The following is a 16,849-nucleotide window of genomic DNA, read 5'->3' as shown; positions in this document are numbered from 1 at the left end:
ACCTTCAAGTCACATTATTCAAATAACAAATATTTATAGAGTTGGTCTCTCATGTGGTCTTACAGTATAAGCCACTGTATAAACTGTACAGTATAAACCACTTGTTATACTGTATCATTTGGTTTCTTTGGGGATTCTGCCAATAAAATGTTGGATGTGGTCACAAACATAAATCTGTCTTGTGATCTGGAAATAAAAACCAACTAGATTAATTTTCTGCAATTAAAAGCAACTATCTTTAATTACCCCAATAAATTACTCCTTTGTCTGTCTGACAAGAAAGGGATGTTAGCAACATAATCACGCTGCCAGTGACCATCAGAATTTTGCATGCTCACATTTTTCCCTTCCCAGAGGAGGAGGTAAGGCTTTAAAATTCCTGCTGTAATATATTTAACTGGGGGACTTGTTCAGCCTTCAGTTACAGAGGAAAAGCTTGAGATTTTGCTTTACCTACAGATTTGTGGAAGGCAAAAGTGAAATGAAAGGAACAGCGAATATTTGGACAGATGATTCCAGAATCATCAACAGGTGTTATCTACAGTTAAGTAACTTTCCTTTTTCGTCCGAGTGACTGTCCATATGCACATTCTACTCACAGGACCAATGGCAGGTGGGAGTCCAGAGCCTTAAGAAAACAGGGATTGTAACACAGCCTTTCCAAATGCAGCATCTGAGCTGGAGGCTTTAATGATTGTGTAATTCTGTATCAATACATGGAGAGATCCCCAGGTGGCTTTACATATTTCCATTAGGGATGTTGATTAATCGCAGTTAACTCACGCAAGTAACTCAAAAAAATTAATCGCAATTAAAAAACATAATTGCGATTAATCACAGTTTTAATCGCACTGTTAAACCATAGAATACCAATTGAAATTTATTAAATATTTTGGATGTTTTTTCTACATTTTCAAATATTTGATTTCAATTTACAAACACAGAATACAAAGTGTACAGTGCTCACTTTATATTATTTTATTACAAATATTTGCACAGTAAAAATGATAAACAAAAGCAATAGTATTTTTCGATTCTATTTTTCAATACTCGTACAGCTACTGTAGTGCAATCTCTATCGTGAAAGTGCAACTTACAAATGTAGATTTTTTTTTGCTACATAACTGCACTCAAAAACAAAACAATATAAAACTTTAGCGCCTACAAGTCCACTCAGTCCTAATTCTTGTTCAGCCAATCACTAAGACAAACAAGTTTGTTTACATTTACGGGAGATAATGCTGCCCGCTTCTTATTTACAATGTCACCTGAAAATGAGAACAGGTGTTCGCATGGCACTGTTGTAGCTGGCCTTGCTAGGTATTTACGTGCCAGATATGTTAAACATTCGCATGCTCCTTCATGCTTCGGCTACCACACCAGAGGAAAATGCTTCCAAGCCAATGACATTTGTTAAAAAAATAATGTGTTAATTAAATTTGTGACTGAACTCATTGGGGGAGAATTGTATGTCTCCTGCTCTGTTTTACCTGCATTCTGCCATATATTTCATGTTATGGCAGTCTCAGATGATGACCCAGCACATGTTGTTCAATTTAAGAACACTTTCACTGCAGATCTGACAAAATGCAAAGAAGGTACCAATGTGAGATTTCTAAAGAAAGCTATAGCACTTGACCCAAGATTTAAGAATCTGAAGTGCCTTCCAAAATCTGAGAGGGACGAGGTGTGGAGCATGTTTTCAGAAGTCTTAAAAGAGCAACACTCCAGTGCAGAAACTACAGAACCTGAACCACCAAAAAAGAAAATCAACCTTTTGTTGGTGGCATCTGACTCAGATGATGAAAATGAACGCACGTCAGTCTGCACTGCTTTGGATTGTTATTGAGCAGAACCCTTCATCAGCATGTATTCTGGAATGGTGGGTGAAGCATGAAGGGACATATGAATCTTCACCACATCCAGCATGTAACTATCTTGCGACACCAGCTACAACAGTGCTATGCGAATGCCCGTTCTTTCAGGTGACATTGTAAATAAGAAGCAGTCAGCAGCGTCTCCTGGAAATGTAAACAAACTTGTTTGTCTGAGCAATTTGCTGAACATGAAGTAGGACTGAGTGGACTTGTAGCCTCTAAAGTTTTATTATTTTTGAGTGCAGGTTTTTTTGTACATAATTCTACATTTGTAAGTTGAACTTTCATGATAAAGTGATTGCACTACAGTACTTGTATTAGGTGAATTGAAAAATATTCTTTTCTTTTTTACAGTGCAAATATTTGTAATAAAAAATAAATATAAAGTGAGCACTGTGCACTTTGTATTCTGTGTTGTAACTGAAATCAATATATTTGAAAAAGTAGAAAACAACTGAAAATATTTAAATAAATGGTATTCTCATTGTTTAACAGAGCGATTAATCACAATTTTTTTTAATCGCACGATTAATCGCGTTTAATTTTTTTAATCGCTTGTCAGCCTTAATTTCAGCCTTTGCAAATAAAATACCAGAGCACTTCTGACTCCAAGGGTATGGAGCACAGCCTCCACTTTAGAAGCATGTGGCTTAGGGACAAAGCTAGGTAAATGAATCTGCTGGTTCAGATGAAATTCTGTGATTACTTTCAGCACAAATTTAGGATATGTCGTCAATGACACTTCCAGATAGAAGACAGTATAAGGAGGGTCTGCCATCAAAACTTGGATTTCTCTTACCCTTCTTCCAGAGGTGATGTGTATGAAATCATCGTTTTTAGTTGTTAAGTCTAATAAAGAACATGTTGCCATAGGCTCGAACAGTGGGCTGCTTAGAGCTGAGAGAACAAAGTTGAGGTCTCAAAGAGAAATCGTTTCTTTAACCAGTGGAAACACCTTGATGAGACCCTTCAAAACCTGACCACAGTTGGGTGCGAAAAAACTTTGTTCATCCACTGGTGGGTGGTCTGCAGAAATAGCAGTCAAGTGAACCCTGACTGAGCTAAGCGACAGGTTCTGATGTTTCAAATCAAGTAGGTATTCCAAAATATCAGACACAGAAGTTTCTTGAAGTGTCAGACCTTTGAAGACACTAGGAAGAAAAGCCTGGCCCTTTCACCAGATAAGTCTGTCTCATAGAATCATTCCTACTGTTTAAGAAAGTATTCTGAACAGGCTAGGAGCATGAATTCTCTACATTGAGCATCCATCCAGTAGCCAAGAGATGAAGGGATTTCAGACAAGCTCTCCAGGGTGATGTTTGGTGTAACAGAGTCCTGGGTGATACCTACCTCAGAGGGTGGGGGAACCTGGGTGGTCACAACCTGGGCTCCACTTCCCCACTATTTGTAAGGTGGGTTCTGGCCTTTGTGGGCCTCCTTAAGTCTCTCCAGATGGGGGGATCAAAATGAAAGTCACAAACTCCCAAACATTCAGGAACACTCCCTCCCTGTGGTCCCACTAAAGGAGTGGGGGAGAGTGGCAAGTCTCTAGTGCTGCCAATGATCCAGCCCCAGTGCAATGGGTTTGGGGAAATCGCTCTGGCTGGGTCTCTGAGTCAGGCTGAGCCTGTTTGTCTTACCCTAGGAGTCCACTGTACTCTCTTCAGGGTTGGGGTGAAGGTTTCCTGCCTAGGAGTTCCCTCCACAGCTTCAGGAGTTGCTCCTGCAGTCTGCTGCTTAAGGCAATCCTTATTCCCACCTCCACCCCCCTGCTGACTGCAGCTTCCTCCCTTTAAAAGGCCTCTTCCCTATCATGCATGATTGACAGTGCCGGGCTACCCCTGCTGCCAGGGCCTCTCTGGTCCCATCCTATCCATGTGGGGTCTCTATACCTTACCACATTTGGATTTGACTCTCATTCAGTTATTAGGGTAGCCATGTTCTTGAACCTGTTGTGAGACAGAAAAGCCATCAACCTGGTGGAGTCCAGAACTAAACCTAATAAACTCGAGTTTTGAAACAGAAGACAAGTTGGATTTTTGCATGCTGACTTTCAGGTTCAGATTCTAGAAGAGACTGAGAATATAACGAATGGCATCCAACACTTAATGAGGCCTTCGTCAAATTAGCCAGTCTTCCAAAGAATGCTGCCGGTAGAACTCTATATTGAAAGTGCTCATGGGCTACCACAAACCTTTGATAATTCCTGTGAGATGCGTGGTATTATTGAGATATGGAACTACTTATTTTGGAAGTCAAGACATGTGAACCAGTCCCTGGGAGAGAATTATCGAAGCAAGCATGACCATCCTGCACTTCAACTTGCGTATGAAGGTGTTGATCTTTCTTAGTCTATGCTGGGCATGACGGGTTCCCCCTGGGGTGCCACTTTAAGCTGAGGTTCCATTGACCCCTTTGACTCACCAGCCTGGGCTTCCTCTCAGCTGCTGCTTAGGGTGACCAGATGTCCTGATTTTATAGGGACAGTCCCGATTTTTGGGTCTTTTTCTTATATAGGCTCTTATTATCCCCCACCCCCGTCCCGATTTTTCACACTTGCTGTCTGGTCACCCTAGTGCTGCTGTGACAAACTGTGGACCATTCCCGGTGCTACACTTTCACCAGCATTCACACAGGCAGGGACACACCTAGCTGCAGTTACATGCAGGCTTTGGCCAGCCATTGCATGAATCAACAATAGAGAGGCTACAGCCAAGATAACCCCCAGCTCCCCAGACATGCACCCCCCACTAGAGTATAAACCCAAAATTATACCCTCTTGCACTGCACAGGGATCTTTGAAATGTAAGCTCATAAATAGTTCGTCCTCCCCCCCCCCAACGTGGAGAGGAATATGCAACAAACTTGTGTTAACCAAGCTGAGATTTTTCCCAGACACTTCACTTAAGGGCACGCTGATTTAGATAAAGCAAAAAACAAGGTTTATTAACTACAAAAGATAGATTTTAAGTGATTATAAGTGACAGCAAACACATCAAAGCAGATTACCTAGTAAATAAACAAAACCACAAACTAAGCCAAAGATACCAGAAAGATTGGATATGAATTAGCAGTTTCTCACCCTGGCTGATGATACAAGCAGTCCACCAGGTTTCCATACACAAGCTAGAAATCCTTTTAGCCTAGGACCAGCACTTCCCCCAATTCAGTCTTTGTTCTTCTGGGGTTTCCAGTAGTTCTCTCTTTGTGGGGAGTGAGGCCCTTTGATGATGTCACACCCCACCTTATACAGCTTTAACTTATGGTGGGAACAAGTAACAAATTAAGCAACAAACAGCAAACAGCTCTGTCTTGAAGCCAAGAGGCAGTGAGTGTAACTGAGTGGCAGTTGGCCCAGTCCATCTCTTTATGCCCTTGGTGTGGGGTACAAGGACACTCAAGTCCTACTTGGGTATATGGAGTGCATGCACACCATAAAAGTGGAATGTGCACATGGAGAATCACTCGAAGGAGAACTCTATAATCTTGTTCTGGTTATTCATTAATGAATTGTGATGCAACAGACTGCAGAATACCCAATCTCATAGCTTTTATGCCCTTATTGATACTTTCTATTTTCAAGTAAAGTTTTCACTGCAGGTAACAAAACTGAGTACATCTTTATGTAGTACAATTACTCTGATTTACATTTTGAAATATTCAAATATTTAATTTGAACTGGTTAAAAGACAGGGAACAAAGGGTAGGAATAAATGGTACATTTTCAGAATGGAGAGGGGTAACTAGTGGTGTTCCCCAAGGGTCAGTCCTAGGACCAATCCTATTCAACTTATTCATAAATGATCTGGAGAAAGGGGTAAATAGTGAGGTGGCAAAGTTTGCAGACAATACTAAACTGCTCAAGATAATTAAGACCAAAGCAGACTGTGAAGAACTTCAAAAAGATCTCACAAAACTAAGTGATTGGGCAACAAAATGACAAATTAAATTTAATGTGGATAAATGTAAAATAATGCACATTGGAAAAAATAACCCCAACTATACATACAATATGATGGGGGCTAACTTAGCTACAACTAATCAGGAAAGAGATCTTGGAGTCATCGTGGATAGTTCTCTGAAGACGTCCGCGCAGTGTGCAGCATCAGTCAAAAAAGCAAACAGGATGTTAGGAATCATTAAAAAAGAGATAGAGAATAAGATGGAGAATATCTTATTGCCCTTATATAAATCCATGGTATGCCCACATCTTGAATACTGCGTACAGATGTGGTCTCCTCATCTCAAAAAAGATATACTGGCATTAAAAAGGTTCAGAGAAAGGCAACTAAAATGATTAGGGTCCCATATGAGGAGAGATTAAAGAGACTGGACTTTTCATCTTGAAAAAGAGGAGACTAAGGGGGGATATGATAGAGGTATATAAAATCATGAGTGGTGTGGAGAAAGTGAATACGGAAAAGTTATTTACTTGTTCCCATAATATAAGAACTAGGGGCCACCAACTGAAATTAATGGGTAGCAGGTTTAAAACAAATAAAAGGAAGTTCTTTTTCACACAGCGCATGGTCAACCTGTGGAACTCCTTGCCTGCAGAGGTTGTGAAGGCTAGGACTATAACAGGGTTTAAAAGAGAACTAGATAAATTCATGGAGGTTAAGTCCATTAATGGCTATTAGCCAGGATGGGTAAGGAATGGTGTCCCTAGCCTCTGTTTGTCAGAGGGTGGAGATGGATGGCAGGAGAGATCTCTCTTGATCATTACCTGTTAGGTTCACTCCTTCTGGGGCACTTGGCATTGGCCCCTGTCGGTAGACAGGATACTGGGCTGGATGGACCTTTGGTCTGACCCAGTATGGCCATTCTTATGTCCTTAATACTTGCCTCATAGTCTTTCAAAATTTCATTAACTACAAATCAGAGAAGTAACACTGGATTCATTTGCACAGTACACAAGGCCAATCCTGTAAGATCCCTGCCTGTAGAATTTCCCCTGAGCTGTAGCTCACGAAAGCTCATGCTCAAATAAACTGGTTAGTCTCTAAGGTGCCACAAGTACTCCTTTTCTTTTTTCTTTTTACGAATACAGACTAACACGGCTGTTACTCTGAAACCTGTCACTAAAATAAATGGGAATTTGCATGTGGAAGACTTGAAGGATCACCCTTAGTTCACATTTTTGCTTGATGAAACATGCTACCACAAAGATACATCTAGCTTACCCCCAAAAAAGTTTTTATATTGAATTACTTTAATGTGATTGGCAATCCTACTATCTGCATTAATATATTTGTTTGCTATGTCAACATCCACTTTTCTAAGTAGTAATGCATCATTAAATATTAATGAATCTAGAAAAAAAATCTACAGCAAAATTGATAGATAAATATTCTCATCATCTAAAGACTAATGCATCATTTATTTTATCCTGTGAGGCCTGAAAGAGTAAGCTTTTGTTTAATTTACTTACTACTTAAAAGTAAAATTTAACTTTGTAAATGTTCACTGAAGCTTTTGGGATAATATTTTATGCTTTTTTGTACAACTAATGTAGTGACCCTGTAATTAGCTAATAAAAAATGTATGTCATTTGACTCAGTCTATAAAACAAGAATCTCTTACTACTACTTGTATACAAATATATACAAATATTTTACATTATAACAAATATTTGAAAAAGGCTGAAGTGCCTCAAAGCTCATTAATCTGAAAATATGTATATTATGTATGGTATCATTTTAATTTTCCTTACTAGACATCCTAATTTATCCTGTCTTTATATTCTCCAAATACTAAATTACAGAAGAATTAACTATAAACAATTGTCAAAATAATAACGTAATTTAATCAGCCAAACTTTTTACAACAATGATAAATAAATTACAAACAAAACTGTTAATGTAACAAATATTCATTTTACAGACATTCTTTACAATGGGTATGCCCAGGACTATGAACTCAGAAAGCCTTAGGAAGTATACTACCATGCTGTACCATCTATTGTGACGCTGAAAACAATGGGGTCAACCCAAAGAATTTAGTCTTTAGCCTTGTCAGTGCAAAGAGACTCAAAAAGTAAATTCTAAAAAAAGGCTGCTTCCACCCCACCCCCCCGAAAAGGTAGAATGTTCCCTAAGAGAAAATGTCACTTGTTAGTTGTTACCAAAGTTTTAAACCAATTTGAAAGCAAACAGCACCCTTTGGTGGGTTTGCTTTGCTCACAAGGGGGTGAATTCAGTGGAATAGATGGATTAAGTGAATTTACTTCCCAGCTGTGCACACTTAAGGGGAATAACATCGGCAAGATAAGGCCTCACTATTGATTATAATGGTTTGGGAACACAACTGAATGATGGCTCAACTTTGCATGAGACTGGCTATCGTGAGGACAGTGAACCTGTCATCTTTTAAAGGGCCTCAAATGGTAACTAGCTCGCAGAACAAGCTACAGGGTTATTCAGAGCATGTGAATAGGACCTTGGCAGGCAATCTGGGGTCTTCCAGAGTAACAATAGAGCCCCCAGCAGAGATAGCATAATAACACAATGCAACTGCAATGCCACAATAGGTTTTATTAGGGAAAAAAGGGAGATTAACTTGGCAAAAACTGTCTGGTGTTACAGTTAAACTACTGGTAATTGTTGATAAAGTTGCACCAGTTCTGTTTCAAAAGGCTGTCTATATTATGCTATGCAAATATGTTAGTTTATATATAATATACACACAGATTTGTATGTATTTATCTAAGGCCTCCCATCAATGTAGAATCTATCTACTGCACAATCTTTAATGTATTTATCACTACAACACCCCTGTGATACAGCAACATACTGTTTTCCCCACTTTTACAGATCGGAAATGGAAGAACAAAAAGTGTAAGTGACGTGCCCAGAGTCACACAGGAAGTCTGTAGCAGAGCCAGTAACTGAACCCAGGTCTCTTGGGTCCTACGCTAGTGCCCTAACCACTGGATCACCTCTTCTCTGTGCATGCCCATGCATTCACACACAGGAATGATATCCACCTGATAAAAATGCAGATCCATGTAAAAAATGGAGTTTATCACAAATCAAAGCCATTCACCCGGATTTATCTCACTAAACCCTCTCTGCTGGGACTACCTGCAATATTACACATAGATGCTTTTCTAAAATAAAGAAATTAAATTGCCAGACAACTGTTCCCTTCTCTGAATACAACTGTCTCATCTGCAACAAGCAATATTCACTCCTGTACTAGTCAAAAGTATAAGGTCCAATATCTCCAATTTCAATTATGATATAATTGACATCACAGAGACTTACTGGGATAATTCAAAGGACTGGAGTGTTGGTATAGAAGGGTAAAGCTTACTCAGGAAGGAAAGGCAGTGGGGAAAATGAAGGAGGTACTACCTTGTATATCAAAGATGTTTATATCTACATTGAGGTCAAGATAGAAGTGGAATGCAGGCCTGTTGAAAGTCTTTGTGTAAGGATAAAATGGGTAAAAAACAAGCATAATGTCATGGTAGGGTCTACTATAGACCACCTAACCAGGAAGAAGAGAGGGATGAGGCTTTTTTTTAAAACAACTAATAAAATCATTCAAAGCACAGGACTTGGTGGCGATGGGGGACTTCAGCTACCGAGACATCTTTTGGGAAAATAGGACAGCAAGGTACAGATTACCCAACATGTTCTTGGAATTTACTGGAAACAACTTTGTATTACAGAAGTGGAGAAACTGACATGGGGAGATGCTGTTCTAGATTTGATTCTGACAAAGAGGGAGGAACTGGCTGAGAATCTGAAGGTGGAAGGCAGCTTGCGTGATAGCGACAGAGTTCATGATTCTAAGGAATGGTAGGAGAGAAAACAGCAGAATAAACACTATGGACTTTCAGAAGGCAGATTTAGAAAACTGAGAGCATTGATAGGTAAGATCTCATGGGAAGCAAGTCTAAGGGAACAAAGAGTCAGAGAGTTGGCAGTTTTTTTTAGAGACATTATTAAGGGCACAAGAGTAAACTATCCCAATGGATAGGAAAGCTAGGAAATATGATAAGACATTACACTAGCTTAACCAGGAGACTTTCAACAATTGGAAACTCAAAAAAGAGTCATACAAAGAGTGGAAACTAGGTCAAATTACAAAGGAAGAAAAATATATGTAAAAAGAGGCATGTAGGGACAAAATCAGAAAGGCCAAGGTACAAACCAAGATTAAATTAGGGGGGACAAGAGTAGCAAGAAAACATTTTACAAATACTTAGAAGCAAGAGGAAGACCAAGGACAGAGTATGCCCATCATTCAATGAGGTGGGAAAGACAATAACAGAAAATGCAACAATGGCCAAAGTGTGAAATGCCTTTTTTGTTTCAGTTTTCACAAAAAAGGTTAGCAGTGATTGGACGATCAGCGTAGTGAACATCAGTGTAAATGAAGTTGGATCTGAGACAAAAATAGGGAAAGAACAAGTTAAAAATTATTTAGACAAGTTAGAAATACATCCCAGAAAACTTAAGGAACTGACTGAAGAGATCTCTGAGAAATTAGCGATTATCTTTGAGAAATTTTGGAGGATGGGAAAGATCCCAGAGGACTGGAAAAGGGCAAATATAATACCTATCTATAAAATGGGGAACAAGGACAACTCAGGGAATTATAAACCAGCCAGCTTAACTTCGGTACCCAGAAAGATAATGAGCAAATAATCAAACAGTTTGTAAGTACAAAGAAGATAATAAGGACATAAGTAACAGTCACATGCATTTGTCAAGAACAAAACAGGTCAAACCAACCTAATATCCTTCTTTGACAGGGTAACAAGTCTTTTGGATGGGGGGAAGCAGCAGACGTGACATATCTTGACATTTGTAAGGCTTTTGATACTGTCTCACATGACCATCTCATAAACAAACTAGGAAAATATAGCCTAGATTAACCTATTATAAGGTGGGTGCACAACTGGTTGGAAAACCATACTCAGAGAGTAGTTACTAATGGTTCAACACTCAAGCCGGAAGGGCATATTGGGTCTGTCCTGGGTTGGGTTATATTCAGTATCTTCATAAATGGTTTGGATAATGGCATAGAGAATACACGTATGAAGTTTGTGGAAGATTCCAAGCTGGGAGCGGTTGCAAGCCCTTTCGAGGATAGAATTAGAATTCAAAATGATTTTGACAAACTGGAGAAATGGTCTGAAATAAATCGGATGAAATTCAGTAAAGACAAATGCAAAGTTCTACACTTAGGAAGTTATAATCAATTGTACAAATACAAAATGGGAAATGACTGCCTAGGAAGGAGTACTGCAGAAAGGGATCTGGGGGTCATAGTTAGGGCCCTACCAAATTCATGGCCATGAAAAAAGCATGACGGACTGTAAAATCTAGTCTCCCCCCATGAAATCTGGTCTTTTGTGTGCTTTTACCCTATACTATATAGATTTCATGGAGGAAAACCAGCGTTTCTCAAATTGGGGGTCCTGACCCAAAAGGGAGTTGCAGGAGGGTCACAAGGTTATGGGGGGGCGGGTCACAGTATTACCACCCTTACTTCTGCGCAGCCTTCAGAGCTGGGCAGCCGGAGAATGGCAGCTGCTGACTGAGCTCTGCAGGCAGCAGCACAGAAGTAAGGGTGGCAATAGCATACCATGCCATCCTTTCTTCTGTATTGCTGCTGGCGGTGGCTCCCCGGCCAGCAGCCGCCGCTCTCCAGCTGCCCACCTCTGAAGGCAGCGCTGCCACCAGCAGCAGCGCAGAAGTAAGGGTAGCAGTATCCTCCCTACAATAACCTTGTGACCTCCCCACAACTCCTTTTTGGGTCAGGACCCCTACAATTACAATACCTGAAATTTCAGAATTAAATAGCTGCAAACATGAAATTTATGATTTTTTTAATCCTATGACCATTAAATTTATCAAAATGGACCGTGAATTTGGTAGGGCCCTCGTCATAGTGGATCACAAGCTAAATATGAGTCAACAGTGCAACACTGTTGCAAAAAAAACCCCACACATCATTCAGGATGTATTAGCAGGAGTGTTGTAAGCCATACACAAGAAGTAATTCTTCCACCCTACTCAGCACTAATAAGGACTCAACTGGAGTACTGTGTCCCGTTCTGGGTACCACACTTTAAGAAAGTTGTGGACTAAGGGGAAACAGTCCAGAGGAGAGCAACAAAAATTATTAAAGGTCTAGACAACTTGACTTATGGGGAAAAATAGAAAAAAATTGGTTTGTTTAATATGGAGAAGAGAAGATTGAGGGGGGACATGGAAACAGTCTTCAAGTACATAAAAGGTAGTTATAAAGAGGAGAGTAATAAAGTTTTCCTTATAGAGAGGATAGGACAAGAAGTAATGGGGTTAAACTACAGCAAGGGAGATTTAGGTATACATTACGAAAAACTTTGTAACCGTTTGGATAGTTAAGCATTGGAACAAATTATCTAGGGAGGTTGTGGAATCTCCATCACTGGAGATTTTTAAGAACATGTTAGACCAGGGATCGGCAACCTTTGGCACATGGCTCGCCAGGGTAAGCCCCCTGGCGGGCCGGGCCGGTTTGTTTACCTGCCGCGTCCACAGGTTCAGCCGATTGCAGTTCCCACTGGCTGCAGTTCGCCGCTCCAGGCCAATGGGGGCTGCGGGAAGGGCGGCCAGCACATCCCCCGGCCTGTGCCGCTTCCCGTGGCTTCATCGTGTGGACGAGTGCAGGGTTAAATCGATCTAACGCTGCTAAATTCGACCTAAACTCATAGTGCAGACCAGGGCTAATGGTTTTGCCAATTCAGCCACCCCAGACTCATGATGATAAATCTTTAAACCACATTTTGCAATTACGTATATTTCTCTCATGTATGTATATATTTTTTATATTTTTTGTTTTAAAAGTTCTATATTTAGACAGAGTTTTCTTCTTATGAAATGAGCTATAGCACAGAATGGTGAAAAACTTCTGGGGTGATCTCAAGACCTTACAACTTCTAAATTAGCGATGGAATCATCTAGATAAACCTTAAGGGGTATATCTGAGGTCTTAATGAAAGAGTCAGATTACAAAAAAGTCTAGAATAGTAGTACAAAATGATATAGCTTTTAAGTTTAGTTGCACTGTATTAAAAAATAATTTTCAAATAAATTATTTTTCCCTGCAGTAGACCAAGTTTTTGGAGATAGAATTAAAATTGGGCTTTCATTTTAGTCTGAGTAAACTGTAATACTGTATGTTCTAGTGAGCTCCAAGTGCCCAGGGTGTTGTGAGAAAGCATTTTGCTTCAGGCATTTGAAACTTAATGCTACTTTAATATTCTCTGCTGGATATTGTTACAATGGAATTTCAACTATTTCCTACAATTTGAGTTAAAGATTACCTGAATAGTGGTGAACAGTACAAAATTTCTGAAGCATATATCTAAGGCTGACATAGTAGCTTAATGTCCTATTGTTTCTTGCTTTAGCAAAATTAATTTCTGCTGTCTTCTACAGTGAATTCAAGCACCGCCTGGAGATTTAAATTCACTGTTAGCTGCAATGTATTTCCAGCTCTCTTGACTGCTATGCTGAGGCTGGCCCATGTGTACCAGACAGGTAGTAAAAGATAATGCCATCTTATAACACTACTTCATGTGCTTTTGAATCAAAAACTAACCATACAGTGGGTACCTTAAATAACCAAGTCATTCAGTGCCTTGCTTCAAACAAATCTGATTACATATCACAACAGTCTAAAAAAATTGCACGGTTTGTCCATAATTAAAAGTATATTGCACAATCCATAGGAAAACATCTCCCAATAGGACTGAGATATGTCAACAGGCTCCTACATAACTAAATTCTATGCTTGTGGTGACACATTACCTCAGTTGTTCAAAACAAAGGGCTAGATTCCAACTTTACAATCTTCCCTGAGTCAGGGGCAGTGTGTAGCAGTACCTCTCCAGGAGCAGACCAGAAAAAACAAATTGTAACTATAGTCAAGTTTTCCCCTGCTTCCCCCTTGCTTGGGTGGATGGGAAAGATATTTCTCCTTTTTTCATACAGAAGCTTACTCTCCATGCTCTTTCCATTCCACATCTGCATTTCCCGTTCCCCCATACAGCCAAATGAGACCTGAGGACAATCTAACCCTAAATTTGGCAGTTAAAAGATTCATTCATGTGACTCTACTTAAGATCAGACAGAAAGATTATATTGCTATTTATGTGGTTAGATAGTACTAAATTATCTGGTATGTTAGTTTTCATAAACTATGTGAAGAGTAAAAAGAAAAGGAGTACTTGTGGCACCTTAGAGACTAACCAATTTATTTGAGCATAAGCTTTCGTGAGCTACAGCTCACTTCATCGGATGCATACTGTGGAAAGTGTAGAAGATCTTTTTATACACACAAAGCATGAAAAAATACCTCCCCCCACCCCACTCTCCTGCTGGTAATACAGGTAATACCTACCCTCCATGGTTTTGAGCAAAATCTCCACTGTCCTCTCTCATTGCTCCCCTGCCATGGGGATGCTGCAAATGTCCTCCCACCCTCATCCACCCAACCAATGACTGTAGTAAGGTGCTGACAGTGGGCTTTCCACAGGAAGCTGGCCAGATCGCACAAACCTCTCTTTACCCCAGTCATTGGTGAGAGGAGGGAGAAAATCTAGTAAGACCTAATTTATCCCACCAGAGCAACTAGAAAATTCAGTTCTCATCCCTTTCCTACAGCTGAACGGAGGAGAGGGAGAGGGTAATGACCTAAGAGCTTGGCACTAAACATCGGTGTTAGCAGCGCTAATAATAACAAAACCCACTTCCAAAAGGAAAAGGCATTTCTGATCATACTTTATATTAAGGTTCCATTTATAAATGGTTTTGTAAAGGGGTAATGGATTATTAATAAATGTTATCAGCATGTAATAGACATGTTACAGATGTGTTAGAAATGGCTAATAAGCACATCAATGGAATGTGTTGTAAAAGGTTACCAACAATGATTATAAGCTACCTATTGACCTACTGGACTCTATAAAAATCTAAAAGGACTGATGTAAAGTGGATGAACTATGTATTAAAACATCTGCTAATCATTTATTAACTTTTTTATAAACTATAAATGGAATCTTAATATAAAGTGCAACCAATTTCCTAAAGGTCAGCTTGAAGCTTCTCTTCTGTGAACAGAATGAAAGCCCATTGAAATACAATGAAGTAATTCAGGACTCTTATTTCATAGTAAGAATTTTGGGGTAATTTCCACTATAGCTTTTATGCTTATGCAGTCTCTCACACTGAGCTTATAAAATGAACTATGGGAAAAAAGAGAACTAATTGTAACTATTAAGAATATAGCAACTAAGTCTTTTACAGGAAATATTGATACTATCTGAAAATTTGCCCTTTTATGATTTTTCTGCAATTTTTTTCAAAACCCTTTACATTCTTGCTTATTTTTGCCTATTTCCAGCCTCTTCATTGTTTTACTATTATATATATTTTCTCTCTCCTGTAAGGTTGTTTCATCATGGATTTTTTGCTTCAGTTTCTTTTTCCCCCCTTTTGGTATTTTATTGTATTGTATATTTTTATTTCTTTATAGTACTTCTTGTCTTTCTTTTTACTTTTTTCTCTGCTCAGCTAATTGAGATTGGGCTCTAAACTCGATCAGAGTCACTAAAAAATCCTACTGAATTGTCTACTAGGGTGTCTACTAGGTTTCACCAAAATTGTAACATTTCAGTAGGAGACAAAAAGATGATGGAAGTAGAATTATTTTAGCCCCTCCACCTAAGTGATCCATCCCCCGCCCGCTGCGGGCACCAACTGCCAGGTCCTAGGTTCGCGCTGGCTGCGACCACACGGGAGAGCTACAGCGCAGCAGCACCTTGGCGTGCACCGAGGCCCGACCTGGGGGCGGTGCCATGTAGACAGGCCTTTCGTCGGCTCATTTCTCAGATTTCAGCAGTGCTGCATACCCCGGCCTTCCCACATCTTCCCCACTCGCTCCCCTTTAGTCCGTGGCTAGTCACATCCCTCCGCCCAGCCTGCAGTGCCAAGGATCCCCCCCCCCAGCCTAAAGGGGGGGGGGTCCACAAGACCTGGAAAACCAAATAATTACAGGGGACAACTAATGAATAACAGGGACAGGAGTGCGGTCAAAGGGTCAAATGGAGGGAACCGGATGGGGACCCCGAGCAGAGAACCCCGGAGAGCGCCCACTGCTCCTCAAAGGCGTCAAGGGAGTCAGTGGACGCCGCCCAGAGGAACTCTGCCCGGAGGCGGGAACGGACGGAGGATAGGAAATAGGCCCCACAGTCACAGGCGACTCCATCGGCCACCCGGCCTGCACTGCGGGAGGGGGGCAGCCGGGCCCCAGGCGAGGCAGCGGCAGACCCCGGACACCCTGGCGATCGGAAAGGAGCGGCAAGAGTGAAGCCACGTGACAAACACTGGGGAAGCCACAGAGGCCGCCTCCACCTCAGGGGCCCAACCGCCCCTCAGCCCAGGCAGCCCACCCCGCCGAGCGCCCGGAGGGGGGGTCGCTGGCCAGGGTCCCGTTCACCTCACAGGGAACGGCGGGAAGTGGAGCGAGACCGGAACTGTAACTGTTTCAGCGTCCGCCGGGTCCTAGCAACAGCGCGCTCTGCTCTCGTCACTGGGCAACGAAGGAAACAACTTCGGTGCGCATGCGCATATACCCGTGCCATCTCACCTCATCTCTTTCGCTTGCGAACAGGTCAATGCATAATGCAACCGTTCGCCTCTTTGGCTGCGCATGCGCGCACTCACCGGTTCGCCCGAAACAGGAGCGTTGACTCTGCACGCGCGCGCGCGCACACACACACACACACACACACACACACCGTCTCCCGACCTCCCGGCTCTTCGTCTCGCACATGCGCAAAGATAAACACGGGCCACGTGTCTTCTGTAGCGCATGCGCAAAAAACGAGCTGTAACGCCCCCTGGCGGAGACTGGGGAAGCTGCTCCCCGTTTTGCCTGTGTCCGACAGTCACGCGGGCGCGCCTCAG

At 41.2% G+C, this 16,849-nt stretch overlaps 1 protein-coding gene across 4 annotated transcripts in view; it reads right to left on the bottom strand.

Annotated features, from left to right (window-relative positions):
* WDPCP (WD repeat containing planar cell polarity effector) overlaps positions 1–16,835 on the bottom strand; it is a 253,054-nt gene extending 236,219 nt beyond the window's left edge. For 2 of the 4 annotated variants that reach the window (XM_074949584.1, XM_074949586.1), the window contains exon 1: positions 16,607–16,719. Coding sequence is in view for 1 of the 4 variants with exons in the window: in XM_074949587.1 (XP_074805688.1) it covers positions 16,607–16,756 (150 nt within the window). In the remaining 3 variants the exon portion in view is untranslated. Of the gene's footprint in view, positions 1–16,606 lie in introns of all 4 variants that reach the window. The other 2 variants (XM_074949587.1, XM_074949585.1) reach the window with 2 other exon arrangements.
* Positions 16,836–16,849: the final 14 nt, after the last annotated feature.

This window comes from Natator depressus, chromosome 3 (assembly GCF_965152275.1).
Source record: "Natator depressus isolate rNatDep1 chromosome 3, rNatDep2.hap1, whole genome shotgun sequence".
In the NCBI taxonomy this organism is placed as follows: Eukaryota; Metazoa; Chordata; order Testudines; family Cheloniidae; genus Natator; species Natator depressus.
The sequence above is the reverse complement of the archived record's forward strand: the minus strand, read 5'-3'. Positions and strand labels throughout refer to the sequence as shown.